At 35.2% G+C, this 17,488-nt stretch overlaps 1 protein-coding gene across 1 annotated transcript; it reads right to left on the bottom strand.

Annotated features, from left to right (window-relative positions):
• Positions 1-11,146: 11,146 nt before the first annotated feature.
• LOC145592153 (uncharacterized) lies at positions 11,147-12,697 on the bottom strand. Its single transcript, XM_081648613.1, has 2 exons — positions 11,972-12,697; positions 11,147-11,869 (listed from the first exon to the last, which is right to left on the bottom strand). The coding sequence occupies exons 1-2, from the start codon at positions 12,695-12,697 to the stop codon at positions 11,147-11,149; spliced, it is 1,449 nt and encodes a 482-aa protein (XP_081504739.1).
• Between the last annotated feature and the right edge of the window lie 4,791 nt (positions 12,698-17,488).

Raw genomic sequence — 17,488 nt, 5'->3', positions numbered from 1 at the left:
GTATTTCATGTGCGTGATTTGATTAACATTATTGTCATATGCATTAAAAGGTCCTCATGGGAGCACCCCATGAGTCAATCCATAGGAATTTTACACGTAGGAAATTTGGGAAATATCTTTCATGACTAGAATCGAAAAGATAATACGAAATCTGGAAAATTCGAAGAACACAGAAACTTGCCAAGGCATGTAGGAACTAGCGTCTAGAAAACAGGGCTTGTCGCCCGTAAAAAGTTTCTGTCGCCTGGCGACAGTTCTGTCGCTTGGCGACAGGGACTTTTTTGCGGCGACAGTCCCTGTAGTCTGGCGCCAAGTTCTTCCAATACCGAGCCAGGGTTCTGTCTTCTTGCTTTGACCTTTTCTAGTGTTGTTGGCTCGATTTTGCTTATTGATTGAGTCGTTTTCTCACTTTTCTGAAACCCATATGTGTTCTACATATGGATATAACCCTCTGGGGGTTCCTGCTTCACCTGCCCAATGGAATATCCCACGATCATGTGCAAAGTTCAGATTTGGGTACGTGTAATGTTTGTGAATCCACCAAACCATGGAGTCGAGTCCGATTTCATCTCGCACTCGCGGAATCCTGTCCATTCGCTCCAACCCTCCCGGTAGGCTTGTGTGCAATGCACATGGATTCTTAACCATGGACCTTTTTGACTTAACCCATATCCTCGAACTTTAGAGAACTAGAGCCATGGTTAGGTTGCAAACTCATCTTGTGACTATGTGAACTACTTGTGCACCCTTGCTTGTATTTATTATATGTGTTAACCGTTTGTTTGACTTGTGTTAAAGACTAAATGAATTGACCAATGACTAAAGGACTTTGTTTAATTAATTAATTAATTAATTTGAACTAAAAAAATGGCCTTAAATAGAGTCATAATTCCTTTTAGTCAACCCGGATTTTTATTCCCGTATACTGCACATGCGTCAACTTGTTTTGGTCATAGCCGGAGTTCTAGGAAGAACCACGAGTCGTACAACCTATGGATCTGTAGCCCCGAGTTTTATCTTTAATTAGGCGTTGGTTTCGTCCCAGTCAGAGTCACAGATTAAAAGTTATGACTAAAATACCACAGCCTGTCCAGTTTAATGCATATACGTGAAGTCTTAACTTAGTCTTTACTTGAGTCTAGTCACATAGTCTAGCCACATGGTCATGACACAAGTGCTAACATGTCACCTACACTCATTAGTCATAGCACACACTTTTTACATGTCACCATGACCATGTCTTAGGTTCATGCATGAGTCGTCTTTCCGTCATTTGAGTTAGGGTCCATTCTATTCCTAATTCTTCCATATTTCTTCATCTCCATCATCTTCCCACTCTCCACATACTTTCTCCACACATATTATTCCCCTCATTCTTCCATGGTCTTTCTCCATTTATGCATGTTGAATCGAGTTTGAGTCATGTGATTGACAAGAAAAAAAAAGAGTAATGATGAGACAAAATACAAGGCAAGCTTCTCACTAAGATTTCATGCTTTCTTCTTCTTTTTTCAAACCTTTCCCCAATAAGTCTAGCATAGGCACCTTTTGTCTTCCTTAGATTTATTACGTAGGTTTTTTTTTAATTTTTTGTTCCCCTTAATAAAATGAGCATTTTAATTTCTTGCATATGATCATTGCATAATTCAAAAAAAAAAAAAAAAATTAAAAAAAATCAAGGTCGAATTAAGCACAAGGTATACCAATGATGGGAGGCACCCCTTGTAGCCATGTCATATCGTCTTCACCCTTTAAATATATAATCCTTTTCTTGATAAACCACTTTGAGCCTCGTCTAACGATAGACCTTTCTTTTTTCAACCTACATTTACCTAACCTTGGGATGGGATGGTGTGTAACTTATGCAAGTTCCAAATATGAAAGCTTGAGTGATCTCAAAATAAAAAAATGATACAAAAAAAATAATAATAAATAAAAGTGTACAAAAGGGCAAGTGTTCCAATGTCTTGGATATAAAAATATCTTTGATAAGAACATGTCTCAGATTGCGCCTCTTATCGAGTGCTCGGTACCGTGCCTGAGAAACATGAATGCCAAGTGAGTGATAGACCGCATGATCGGGATTGCCCACACTTATGAAAATAAAATAAAAAATGCAAAAGCAAAATAAAAAGATAGAGCAAAAATAAAAAAAAGAAAAAAAGCTCAAAAGAGAAAAAACCTCAGGCATAAAAATACAAAGATTCAAATTAAAAGCAAGGTTGCACACCTTGGGGGCTTATCTAGGGTCTTGAGCCTTTATCCCCTTCTTCTCTAACCTTTAGCCTAACCACGTTACAACCCTTAAAAAAGACCTTTTTGAGGTATACACACACTTGTGCGGGGTTCGGCTAGAGCTACGTTTGGCCTGATTCTTAACAGATACGTAGGCAACCTCATATTGAGGTGCGGCCATAATAAAAATGCATTCATTTTCACATTCACACACTTACACCATGATCATATCAAGGGATCTCCAATGTTCATCCCTATTTACTTAGAGCTAGACTTGGGGGCTTGATCCTTACATCATTAGCCTACCTAGCCTAAGAGTCATCATTATTTGACTCTTATCAAATAATACTTTTCCACACTGTTAGCCTTTGCAGCTTAGCTTTAGTGTCACTTTCACACACATCACAGATACATGACTAAATAGACTTCCAATTAGGAACCATTTGTCATGAAATCTTAACATAATGTTGAAACAAGCTTTGTCACATCACTCATCACTTATAATCATCATTGTATCAAAGTATGAAGTGCTTAGCCTCCGTGCCTAAGTTACCTAAATACTTTCATAATGGAGTCAACTAAGATAGTTTAGGATGAATTAATCCTTATACCTTGAGGGATAGTATCAAATGCATATACTTGATTAAGCTCATTCAACATGCACCATTAAACACTTCGATTCTTTTTCGCGTCTTTCTTTTTCGGGAGAAATTCGGTACCCTCCACAAAAATGACGGAAAATTTTTGTTTTTGAGTCATGTCGTGTCATATCACATCGAGTGGAGTCTAGCACATGTGTCAAACGATTTGAGTTAAGTCATGTCAAATCAATGAGTCAAGCAACACTAAGCCTTAGGTCAACCCTAAGATAATAAAAGATAAGCAAAGTCCTATAGTCTAAAATATAGATGCAAGTACATTCCAGCGAGCAAGAATGTTTCCGGATTTTTTCGAAAAACCGCGAGTATAGATATATGAGATTCTTCCAAGATGAGAGAAGTTTCAGCAAAATTATATGGAGATGAAGAGCCTTAATTTGCAAAAGATTTGAGCAGATTTGGTTGTAAAGAAACGACCAAATTGAAAGTTTGGAGCGATATCGCGGCGACAGGAACTTTTGGCTTGCGCTGGTGCAGCGACAGGTCACGTGGCTTCATGATGTGGTCATATAGACCTGGCTCAGCAATTTTGGGTTCCTTGGTACGCCAGTTAGCCCCTATAAGCAATTTGACATGATTTAGTAATCGGCTCGATTACAATCAACAATAAGTGATCGGCCTGACAAAAGATCGTCTCACTTAGCTTAAAGCGCCTAAGTATTGGCTCATCGCAAGCACCAAAGTAACGGTTCACAACGATTTCAATTCCTAGGATGGAAGAAGATTTGAAGATTCGAGATGACGAAGCCTTCAACAGGGGGCTTTAAGATTAAAAAGAGTCTATTGCTTGGATTTAAGAAGGACGGTTTGAGATGAAGCGACCTTCAATAGCTTTCACTATGATTGGGGAGGTTAGATTTGAGAAGAACGATTCAAGATGAAGCGGTCTTTGATAGCATTTGCTAAGATTGTGAAGGTTATCACTTGATTTGAGAAGATAGCACGAGATGAGCGATCTTCGACGACCTTCGCTAAGATTGTGGAAGTTGTCATCAAGATTTGAGAGGATAGCACAAGATGGGCGATCTTCGACAATGTCCGCTAAGATTGTGGAAGTTGTCACTTATATTTGAGAAGAGCGGTCCGTGATGAGGCTTTCTTCGACGACATTCACTAAGATTGTGGAAGTTGTCACCTAGATTTGAGAAGAGCGGTTCGTGATGAGGCGGTCTTCGAGAACATTCGCTAAGATTGTGGAAGTTGTCACCTATATTTGAGAAGAGCGGCTCGTAATAAGGCACCGAAATAATGGTTCAAGGCACCGAAATATTGGTTCAGTAAACGCGCCAAAGTAATGGTTTACAAAGGCAAAAGCACCAAAGTACCGGCACAAATATAAAAGCAATGATAAATAATGATATTAAGGGTCAATAGGTAGAGTGATTCTTTGGCGATGTCTCAACATAAAGGGAGATTGTTTAGCGGTGAAGTACGGTCGAGACGAGGTAGTGTCACAAATGATGGAGATGGCGAAGCAAGGTCACCTTCGGCGGTCCCTCAAGGTAAAGAAGAGATTGTCTATAGCGGCGATACACTGCTGTGGCGACGTATGGCCACACCCAGGAGATGACGACATACAGTTATTTTCGATGATGTTCCCGAAATACTGTGGAGGATCAAGAGTATTGAAGACGGCGACATATAGTTATCTTCAAGGATGGCGTTCACGAGGCACAGTGGAGGTTGTCACAAACAACAGATAATGCAACAGCAAGATGGTTACGTTCAGAGACGTGTGCTCGACGGTGCAAGATACGCGTTTCTTAACTCTTTTATCTGTTTAACTAATGATTAGTTTGCAGGTATCGGCGTTATAAGAATGATTTGGAATTGCAGAACATTTTGAATCATTCTCCGTCCCTATCGATACTTTGACTCTCGTTTTTCGAAACTTAAGTTTCTTCAAACTCAGTCAAAGTGGGGGCTTCTGTAGACACTCATTTGTGTCTCCCCAAAACCAAACCCAGTGATGAATACCATTCACGTCGAAACATAATCGAATGAGGTAAAAGTGTGAAAAGTCAAGTGTTGCGGTTAGTTTTTATTAAAATCCTTCTTTCTGTTTTCGAAAACCCACTCTATTTTATGAAAACGTCCATTTCAGTTTATTTTGGTCCATGATAGGGGTCCAATAATGGTGTAGTTGGATGGGGCTTGAAAAGACCTTTCCAACGATATATTATAAGCCCAATTCCGATGAATATTGAGGAAGTTATGGCCAAAATACTAAACTGGGCCCGGTGCTTTATTTTAATACGGCCCAATGATCTAGAGGAGGGCCCAATATTAATTGTTATTCCTAAAGTTATTAGGATTAATTATAGTTTTCTAGAAGTTTCTAGAAAGTTCTTTTTAATTCTAATATTGATAGGATTAATAATTAATTATCTTTAAAGGTTTTTTTATTTGGAATAAAATATTGTTTTATTATCTTAAATACGTATTTTATCTTCTGTACGGATTCCGTAGATCAAGTTGATTAAAGATCGGATTCCGTGTAAAGATAAAAACGCGCTTATACAGGCTGTCGCCAGACGACAAGTCTGTCGCCGCGCGACAGACATTGTCGCGTCGCGACAGAGTCCAGTCCTGGCGACAGCGTGGAGTTTTATTCCTTATCAAATTCCGCGTTTTTCCGGATTATTTTCTTATAAATAGGGTCCGAATTCCTGTTTTCAGAAATCATTCACAATCATCAACTCTTTCTCAATCCTCTCTATTCCCTCTCAAGAATTACTTAATTCTTTTCTTTCCCTCTCTTTCTAAACTAGCTTTTTACAAAACACAATATTCCGCATTCACAAGATCTTGAGTCTCTTAGCCAAGTTCGAAGTTGCCTTCGCCCTAGACGTGCAAGGTTGATATTTTCTGAGGGTTTGGTCCAAATCTAGTCTAAACTTTATTTAATTTGATTATTCTTTAATTATTGTTTATTATTTTCATTGAAGTTTACTAACTTGTGTATTTTGTTATTAGAAAGAGGTACGAGGCTTCGAAGTAAGTAGATTAGCTTACTCCCTATTTCTTTCACAATGTAGATTGCATGCTTATTATTGTTTATAATTCCTAGTATCATGTTGGATGCTTTTAATGCTTTCTAGTATCATGTTAGGATGTTATTTAATGCTTTCTAGTGTCATGTTTAGGGTGCCTTTACTCTTTCTAATATCATGTTAGTACCATGTTAGGTTTAAAGCTTTGATCTTTATTGCTTAGTGACATGCTAGGATTTGTTATTAATCTTGTTAGTATCATGCCTAGGATCTTGCTATTATTATTAAGCTTTATTATGCCTTATCATGTTATTATCATCATTATTGTTCATTGATTTATTATTATGTTTCTTGATTTATGTTTTATTGTTATTGCTTGATCACACCTTTTATGCAGGTTTAAAGGGAATTTGTACTTGAAATCACGCTTAATAAGATAATTAATAATTTGGTTTAGGCTAATATGATTTTAATACAAGTGATCGCCAATAATAGATTTATTTGTGTATTAATTTCAACCAACATAGATAAACAGGGTAGGATTAATATAATGTTTGTATGTTATTCGAAAAGCGCGCATGAATACGAGCAGAACAAAGTAGAGGCCTATTTTATAGGGCGGGTCCTTTCTTTTGTAGATTGGATTCGTACCCTCATCCCCGGACCCTGTTTGGTTTAAGACCTTATGGAGTAGTTGATGGTCCTTTTGGATTGTCTTTTGGGTACAAGTTCCTTAAAACTTGTTGGCGACTCTTTTTGCTCTTTGTCTTTCCCTTTGGAACGCCACCGTACTTTAGTGTATGATCACAGTGGGGTTCAAGTTTGGGGTTATCATAATGCTTGAAATATTCCCTACACATACGCATGCACGATTTTGCTCGAAATTGTACTCGAAATTTGGTCGAAATTGTCCTCGAAATCTGCTCGAAATTTTACTTGGGATTTTGGTTGAATTTGCTCGAAATTATTTGGTTTTGGTTCGAATTTGTGGAGATGAGAAAGAACAAAAAAAAAGAGAAAGTGAAAGAAGAAAGAAGAAAGGAGCAAAGGGAAGAGAAGAGGAGAGAGAGGGAAAACGGGAGAGAGAGAGAAGAAAGAGGAGAGAGAGAGAGAGCAGCGAAAATGAGTAAAGAAAGAGGAGAGAGAGAGAGAGAAATGAAGGGAGGGGTGGGCAGATACAACTCTACAAGCTAAGTACTATTATTTTAGGGTTTTTTTTTTAAATGGCAAGCGGTTTGGGGTTGAACCGCTTGCCAATATATCTAATGGCAAGCGGTTCAAACCCAAACCACTTGTCATTATATATATTGGCAAGCGGTTCGCACCAAAACCGCTTGCCATTAAATATTAGAGGTTTTTTTTAAAAAAATTGGGTAAATGGCAAGCGGATTTTTAAAACCGCTTGCCATTTGGGGCTTCCCATTAAGTATTTTCTACTAGTGTTATAATCAAAATTGTGACAATTTTGTGATGTTATTTTCTAATTTTTTCATAATTAAAATAATAAAAAAAAAAACCAAGCTAGCATGCCGGCAACCCTCATCTTCCACCAGCCCTTGCTGCCCCTTTCCCTTCCCTTCCCTTCCCCTCGCCTTGACCCCACCACCACAACCAATCCCCTCTCCTTCTTCTCCTCCAACCCCATTTTCACTCTCTTCCTCTCCCCTGACTTCTCCTCCACCGTCGACCGTGTTCGATGTGAGATCTCTAACCCATAATTGCGTTCGATCGAACCGGATGAAGATTCAATCTGAGATCTCTGGCTGGTTGTGTTTGGTGCGGTATGTGGGCTGATGGTGAAGGTGGATGGTGGTGTGTGTGAATTCTGTTGTTGGGTGGAGGCTGCTTGGTGTGATTGATGGCGCTTGGAGGCAGTAGTGGTGGTTGCTCTGCTTGTGGTTGTTGGCGAGGTGAAGTAGGGGATGATGGGAGTTGTGGTTGTGAATGAATAGGTGTATGCAGAGGTGTGGGCTGATGGTCTGGTCTAGGCACGGCGAAGGGTCTGGTCTGGGCGCAGCGAAGTCTGAGCTGATGGTGGCGGTGGGTAGGTGGTGGTTGTTTTAAAATGGTGGTGGTTGTTTTAAAATTTTTTTTAAACCTTTTAAAATAATTAAGTAAAATTATTTTTTACCAATCACGTAGTGACAGATATAAATTAAACTTTAAAAAAAAAAACACACTAATCAACTGGTTATAGGTCACTTGGGACCATTTTGAGCGGATAGGAAAGGTTGGATTATTTTAAAAAATCCCAAAGGTAGGATTTTTTATCGTGGACACCCCAAAGGTGGGATTATTATGGGTATTTTTCCTTTTTATTTATTTTTTATTAAAAGTTTTTACTTTTTTAAAATCTAAAATATTTCTCGACAAATGAAAATGCAACATGCGGTGACTTATTTTAGTTTAAGTGACGTGCTTGACCTAGTAGAATAGAACATCCCCCCAAAAACTTAGCTTGGATTAATGTGGAATAATCTAAAGGTTAGATTACTAAAATAAGACCGCGCAAAGGTTGGATTATTAGATAAAAAATTTCTTATTTATATTCAAGTAACTTTTGATCATCTTAGGACATGCTTAGATTGAAGGAGATGTATTATTAGGGTAATAAAATTCAAACTAAGCAAAAAGAAAGTGAATATAGAGGAGGAGATAGTGATGAAGTGATTAAATAGAAAATTATGTATTGATGGTATGGTATGAGATAAAGAAAGAAGAACTATTACCCTCATTTTAGGGGTAATAATTACACTAGGGAAGGGTGGATAACTATTACCCCATTATGAGGGCTTCGTCTCTCTCTTTTTCTCATGACACAACTATCTTATTTCATTTGTTAACACCTTATCTCTTGCAACAACATCTCTAATCATATCATATAACTAATATATAAAGCTAAACTTTTAGCAGGTCACGAGGCAACGACACTTGGCGTTCCAACTTTTTGCCAAGTGTTGCGCCATGTTGGATTGATTTATATAGATTTCATAAGATAAACAAGTTAGTTTAGAATTCTATTTGGATAAAATTTTAAGATTAAATTGTTAGTTTAGAGTTTTATTTTTGATAAAATACCAATATTTCAGATGTACAAATTGAATTATAATTTTATTCAAAAAAATTATTAGATTATAATTGTTAAAAATTATCATATAAATTTATTTTTTATATCATAATTTTTTTTGGAGCGAAGGAAGTAGTTTAAAGCGTAAAACATCCATTTATAATATATACTAATCAGTTAAAATAATATATTTCACATTCTAATAGAATTTAGACTTGTCAATTAGGGTAGGTCATGAGTAATCTCGGATTGGGTCATTTTAGGTTTAAGAGTTAAGAAATGTTCAATCCTTGTCCAAAGTTTTAGGTTCGGGTCAACTCGGCGAACTTTGAACATTTATTTTATTTAATTTATTTTTTGCTAATTTTTTATTTTTTTAATGTATTCAATCGAACATTTTCACCAACATTATTATCAGTCCTTACATGCCTACTAGATACCAATTCATCACAAAAGCACATCATTTCCTAACTAATTTTGTATTAATGATATATTTTAAAGTTTGACGTATAGATTAAAAATTTATGTTAAAATTCAAAACGGGACACAAAACTAGTTACTTATGTATTTTCAAGTTTGACTTTTATTATTAATATATTACCCCCAATTTAAGCAAGGCCTTAGGGTAATCAACTTTACAACTAACCACTGTATAATATTTCGTTAATTACTTTAATTAATTGTACTAAATTAATTGCGTTTTTGCTTCAAAAAATAACACTAATAGCTTTTATAATAATCTTTTTTTTTTTGGAAAATAATATATTTTTTATTTTAAAAAATTCAACTTGATTAGGGACTAAGGGTCTGTTCTAAGTGAAAAATTTCCTCAATCTACTAAAGCAAAGCTTATCTATTGTAATATTTGAGCAGCAACTATTTTATAACGGATTATAACCCTGAGGCCCCAAAAACAAACTTTGGCCCGCGCCACCGCTCAGCGCACCGCCTAACGGTCAGCCTGTTGAGGACTTCTTAAGATATCTCAATGAATACCAATTCTTTGAATTCAAGCAAACTGATTTTCGCCATTGAGATTTCATGTACTACTATATTGCTTGTCATGAGATAATTTGATGAGGGTCATATTTCGAACATCTAAAGCAACATGAATTTGATCATTTCCATTATATTAGTTTTCTCAATAGAACATCTCCATTATTTCAAATTTCGAATATTTTAGAACATCTAGAGTCGTTGATTATAGACGATGATGATAATGGAGTATCGTAACAGTGCGGAAGGAAGTCGTCAAAAAAAAAAAAAAAAAAAAAAAAAAAAAAAAAATCGTCATTTCGTCAAGGTACGAAAATTGCTTAGTTGTACTTAACGGCGTTACGGTCCCAAACTCTCAATGCTTACGTCGTCTACTTTACATGTACGGATCATTTTTAGTTGGATGGCCATTAATTAGCTCGAAATTAAACATGGTTATTTAAATAATTAGTTTGTTGAAAAGTGAGGAGTTAACAATTTAATTAAAGAAATTTTGCGAACAAGTAGTGCAAAAGTTTCAACTTTTGCGAACAACTATTTTTTTTTTTTTTTTTTTTTTTTTTTTTTTTTGCGAACAACTACCACAAATTTTGTATTTGTTTTGTTAACACTACCAGTTAACGATGGACATTTCCTTTCCGTATGTGGGGCCCACCCTAATTCGTTCAATACACAAATAAATGAACAATTAACCAGAAACCATAAGAAAGATTAAGAAAATGAATGAATATTACCTGTTTTTTCAATCCTAATAGCATGAATTCGATCTCTAGGTGAGCAATTTCACCTATGCCCTAAATTTTTTCAAAGACAAACATTCAAAGAAACAAAAGTATCTAATTAGGGGAAAGATCGTTAATTTAAAGGAGAGATAGTTGGAGGGAAAAGGACGAAAGGTGGGCCCCACATACGGCAAGCAGACATCCTTCGTTAACTGGTAGTGTTAACAAAACAAATACAAAGTTTGTGGTAGTTGTTCGCAAAAAAAAAAAAAAAAAGATAAAAGTAGTTGTTCGCAGAAGTTGGAACTTTTGCGGTAGTTATTCGCAAAATTTCCTTTAATTAACTTTAATTGATAAATCTTTTTTTTTTTTTTTGACAAAGATTTCATACAACGAAGCAGAAGTACAAAATGAGAAATAGAAAAAAACAAGAAACACAAAATAACAAAGGAAAGAAAACAACAATCAAAAAGACTAGAAAAGAAAATGGCGTCGACGAGCACGAACAGCCAACCAATAAGCTGGAGCAATCCAGAGACGAGGAACCTTACAAATCCAGCAGGAATCAAATTGTAACATAATATCTCTGATAGCCCCCAACAACCAAACACAAGTAATATCATCCGAGCACGAACGACATAACATGGAAACCAGAACTGAATTGTCCGTATACAGGAGAGGACACAAAAAACCCTTTCGTCTAGCAGCCTGAAGAGCCCATAAGCAAGCTTGTAGTTCCGACTGTAAAGCTGACGAAGTCCGACAGGCTCGAGCAAACCCACCTAATACAATAGGGGAAAGCTCCTCTCTGAAAATCCAACCTGTCCTTGCATTCTGATCACGATTGTTCCAAGCACCATCAAAGAGTATACAACAATCTACGATACCAGAATATGAGCCACGTAAACACCCAGATGTAATAGGAGGAGGACACGGAGACAGACGTCGCTGGAAAGACAAAACAGAGCTAGAAAGTCTAGCAGCCTCCGAGCTACGCGATACCCATTCGTCAGAAGTATGAAGAACGGAAGCAGGAGACCAGACCGCCTGTCTAAAAACAATCTGATTACGAGTAAGCCAAATAGCCCACAAAAGAGAGACCAAAATGGCTAGACTATGCCAATTCTGAGACTTCCCATAATCAGAAATAAGCTCTGTGAACCAGCGAGTAAACGAGTGTACACTCAAAGAAGTACTCTAGAATCCTAGGGGACTAGTGGTCAAGAGATGGGTAACAAACGGACAATCTCGAATTAAATGTGAAGTCGTTTCCAAGTAATCATGACAAAGAACACATACGGGATTGACTGGAAGTCCCCGAGAATGCAAAGTAGCAGAAAGTGGTAAAGCATCATGAATTAGCTTCCAACAAAACATCCTCAACTTGGACAAAATCGGCAGTCCCCAAAAGCGTTTCCACCACGAAGCCGAAACCAGATCACTGACCACTAACACCATGGACTGGCGAATCAGCATCGCATAAGCCGATTTAGTGGAAAACTGACCATCACGTGTAAATTTCCAATACACAAAATCATCCATCGGTTTTTGAGGGCGGTTAGTAGACAGAATACGAGAAGCCGTAATATTGTCAAATAACCTATATACCTTAGAAGTATCCCACGCGTAAGAACGCGGATAAATAATTGAAGAAACATGAGTCGGAACATCCGGCTCACTTAAACCAGATTTTAAGGAAACGAGCCCCCCAGGGGCCCAAACATCCTCGAGGAGACGAACTTGAGTCCCCGAACCTACTTTCCACGCAATCCCTTGAGCCAGAGTGGACATGCCAGCCAAAAGACCTCTACAGCCCCACGAAGACCGTGAAACCCGACGCGGCTGGAAAGAGTGAAGGGAGGAATACTTCGCTGATAACACACGTGAAACCAGGAGCTGAGGATGATGATATATACGCCAACTCTGCTTAGCTAGCAGCGCAGAGTTAAAACTCTGTAAACTACGAAGCCCTAGTCCGCCCAAGCCTTTAGGAAGATGAAGCAGAGAGGAAGAGCGAAGGGTCATCCCTCGAGACGAAGATGAGGAACGCCACCAGAAAGCCCTAGTTAATTGATAAATCTATGTATTAGTCGTCGTACTTAATCGAGCATGTTCTTGTATAGCAACAATTTCAAAGCCTATTGTTGATAAAGTGTCACGGGCTTCATTGTAACAACTTTCATTATACTCCATGATTGATGTAGAATATAAGACCATCTTCAATAGTGAGACTCAACTTTGAGTGTTAAAATACAAAATGAGTTGTTTTTACCTCCAATGGTGATATCCAACCCGCTTCTCAATTTAACAACTCATGTGAAGTATAATTTCCCAATGGTGAGACTTTCTAAAGTATATTAATGTCACTTTTAATTTATAGCCCACCAAATCATATTATAAGTTTTTTTTTTAAAAAAAAAAAAATTAAAACTTAAATAAATTAGAAAACATATTATAATATTGATAAGGACCCACACTTTTTGTCAAATGAGACTCAAAGCAGGGGCGGATCTATGTAGGTGCATGGTGAGTCACGTGACTCACCAGCAAAAAAAAAATTGATTTTTTTTTAAAAAAAAAATATCAAAGAGACCGCCTATTATAGATAGGCGGTCTCTTTTCTGCTATTGCTGCCTAACACTTTGTCAGAGTTTTATAAATAACAAAGAGACCTGTTATTTAGATAACTGGTCTCTTTTCTGCTGACATTGAATATGAATCTTTGTTGCGCTGATTTCTTTTTTTCATTAAAGAGACCTGTTATATTTAATAACAGGTCTCTTTAAGTTATCTCACTATTTTATTTTTTTGTACTCCGTATAATTTTTTAATAATTCTTATTTCTATTTATACTATATTTGCGCAACCAATTTTAATATTTTCCCACAAAGCTTATCAATTAAGTAAAAAATCATAAAGTTAATTTAATGTAATAATTTCATAGTACGTACTATTTGTTTGTAACATGTTATTTATTTAGAGTACGTACTTTCGACTTGTAAGATTGAATTTTTAAATACATTGTAGTATGGATTTTTATGTCCTATTTTTGAATTGAAATCATTTTGGTGAAATATATATATATATAATTTTTGGATTGAAACAAGTGATCAGTTATTGATGGCGACTCACCAGTTCGAAAATCCTGGATCCGCCACTGACTCAAAGTTGAGTATCTAAACTTAGCAACTTTCTTTTGGATTTGCTAAGTTAAGTTGCTAAGTTTAGATACCAACTTATTGATATTCTTTGCAAAAAATACTATCTCTCTCCTAAAAAAACTTATTAAAGTCTCACCATTGGAGAGGGTCTAAATACCCCATAGATTAGAGCTTTTTGACCAAAGAGCGAGGATTGATTACTAATTTGACTAACGGTTGAAAATTAGGATTATCTTGTTCTCCGGTAATTATTCCCTTCGTGTTTTAATAAATGAAACATTTTTCTTATGTGATCATATATAGATAAGTGAAACATTTTCTTTTTTAATATATATATATTTTTTTTTACTAATAATATTCTCTCTACTTTTTAATGATACTAGGGTGGCTTACGCGCACGATGCGTGCAAAGGGCTATCTCTTGTAGAAAAGTTATATTGGCGTGTATTTACACCTTTGGTTTGGGTGGTAGACCAAGTATTTTTAATACGTATTATTTGGTTTATGTGTCTATGTGGTGGCTTTGGAGAAATATAAGAAATCCACCAAAATCTTTTATGACACTAAAAGGTACGTAATAGTGCAGAAGAAAGTCGTAAAAAAAAAAAAAAAAAGTTGTCATTTCATCAAGGTACGAAAATTGCTTAGTTGTACTTAACAGTGTTACGGTCTCAAACTCTCAAATGCTTACGTCGTCTACTTTACATGTACGGATCATTTTAAGTTTGACGGCTCTTAATTAGCTCGAAATTAAACATGATTATTTAAATAATTAGTTGTTTCAAAAGTGAAGAGTTTACAATTTGATTGAATTCAATCAACTGTAATTGATAAATCTATGTATTAGTCGTCGTACTTAATCGAGCATGTTTTTGTATAACAGCAATTTCAAAGCCAACTGTTGATAAAGTTTCACGGGCTTCATTGTAACAACTTTCATTGTACTCGATAATTGATGCAGAATATGAATACCCCATATATCAGAGCTTTTTGACCAAAGAACGAGGATTGATTACTAATTTGACTAATGGTTGAAAATTAGGAATTTAGTCTCGTTAAAAAAAAAAAAAAAAAAAAAAAAAAAAAAAAAAAAAAAGATTAGGAATTTAGGACTAGCTTGTTCTATGTAATTAGGTCTTGTTTAATTCAACTTATTTTTACTTATTTCAGAAAAAATAAGTTAAGATCAAATCAAATCGAAAAAAATAAGTTCAGATCATATCATCGTTTTATGTGCAGTATTTTATCACAAAATATCTTTAATTTCGTAATAAAAAAAATTATGAAAATCACATATTAATAAAATACCCATTATTACTAATCTAACAATACCCCACTTGATATATTTTTTCCGTATAGATTATTGTACATTTAAGGTCAAAGTTTGGTCAAATTTGACATTCAAATTAGATCAGATCAGACTAGATTAGATCAGATAGGCAAAAATAAGGTGAACCAAATAAGCCCTTATTCCCTTCGTGTTTAAATAAATAAAACATTTTTTCTTTTGTGATAATATTACAATAGTGAAATGTTTCCTATTTTAATAAAATTTTACTATTTTTTAATAATAATATTCTCTCTACTTTTTAATAATATTCTATTAACTAATTGTCCCTATAAAACCTCTTTCTTCTCTCTCCTCAAATTTATACCGCACTACTTATTATTTTAATAAATTCAACTAACTTTTCCAAAATTCTGTGAAAGTCAAAATATTTTATTTATTTAAATACGGAGGGAGTAATTTCTGTATTTTGGAAGCTTGTAATTTTTTTTGGGGTAACCAGAATTTCTTGTAGGTTAACTTAGTTGAGACGTTGAGTTAGCAGACAAGAACTTTTAAAAGGGGGAAAGGGGTAACGAAAACCCCACATCAAGTTGCCATTAGCTACTTAATCTTGGTAAATGGGGACCCAACAAGAGTAAATATAGTCCACTACCAAGTAGGGACAAAGAAGGTTCATACCTACGTTGAATTTTTTTTTTCGCTAAGTGTTGGAAAAACGCCATTTGTTATTTTAATACTGTTATTTTAAGTTTGAGCTTGTTATAATAAATTTAATACTGTTATATGTTTCTTCAATATTGTTTTCGAGGTGTCATTTTGCTTTTTTCTGTAGTACTGGTATATTAAAAGGCTAAGTGTTTGTATTAGAAATAAAGTATTATATTTGTATATTGTTATCGCATAAGTGAAATATGTTATTAAGGAAGACAATACTGTTATTATAAATTGGAAATTGTTAAGCTACGAGATTTGGTATCAGAGCCATATGGTTAAAAGTTAACTAAGTTGTTAATTATTAAGTAATAAAGCTGGAGAATAATAGGCCCTCTACTAAGTGTAAGAAACCTGATTTTAAGAATTATTATCATATTCCTGAAAATACTAGTAATTTTGGCCCAATCCTTAATTATATAGTAGATCTAATTGGCGAATTAAGATCAGAGGTTGATAACATACATGCTCGTTGTATTAATATTGAAAACAAAATATCAATAACTACAATCGATATTAATAAAAAAAAAAAAGTAAGTGATCTAAAAGAACAAGTTAAACAAGTACAACTTGCTTTAACAAACGAAGTAAGACATCAATCTATTAAAGAAGTATCACCTAGTAAAGAAAAAATTATCCCGTATAAATATAAATATCCTTTCAAAATCTAGATAAAAATAAGAAGTTTACGGTGTCACTCCCTAAAAGACCTACTATTAACCAAGAAAATAATAAAGAAACTAAAGATGAACCATCATCTTCAGGAGAAAAAGATTGAAGAATTGCAAATCTTGTTTGATAAAGAAGAAGACCCTGATAAGCTAAATGATATCATGAAATTTTTTTTTCTGAAAACATGATTATATTGCTGCTTATAATGTTGTTGAGGGGAATAACTATGCTACTTTAGAGGAAGATTTATATCAACAAATGGGATTAATGAAACTAGATGATCTAGATGATCTACCTATAGAAGTGGTTAAGCAAAAGATTGAAAACAAACTAGGTAAAAGGGCAATGGATAATAATGATGTTGGAGAAAAAATTATTAATGAAAACATTAATGTAAACAATGTTATCCAAAGACCTAGGTATCATGGAGAAGGAAGTTGCCCACGACCAAGATACATACTAGGGAAGACTACTCGGTTTAGTGTCCAGGTCATGCCCACCCAAATACCTAAACAAGAAGAAGTGACTCTTGAACCTATAAGTCAAACTGGTTATAAGCTTAATTTAGATGGTGTAAGAGATAGACAAGATGTTTTAGATCAGTGGAAAAAGAGTATGAGTAGTGTACTAAATTTAAACACTGAATGGACTTCTGAAAATTTCTTAAATTACATCGCACATAGTTTTTATGGCTGTGTAGAAGACTGGTACGATGGGATAGATGAAGAAGTCAAAACTGCATTAAGAGCTAGTGAATCACCTACTAGAATGTTTAGGCAGTTATGTCAATACATTGAGTTAGAATTCATTGGTCCTAGAGCTGATCCTAAAGAAAAACGAAAGGAGTATCAAAGAAAGTTAAGTAATTTGTCTGTACCTGATATGAAATATGTTGATAATTACATTATGGAATTTGAAACATATTATTATAAAATTGGTGAAAACGAAACAAATCTTGGAATGTTCTACGATAAATTACCA

This window comes from Chenopodium album, chromosome 18 (assembly GCF_948465745.1).
Source record: "Chenopodium album chromosome 18, dcCheAlbu1.1, whole genome shotgun sequence".
Taxonomy (NCBI): Eukaryota; Viridiplantae; Streptophyta; class Magnoliopsida; order Caryophyllales; family Amaranthaceae; genus Chenopodium; species Chenopodium album.
This window is presented reverse-complemented; position numbering and strand designations above follow the sequence as displayed.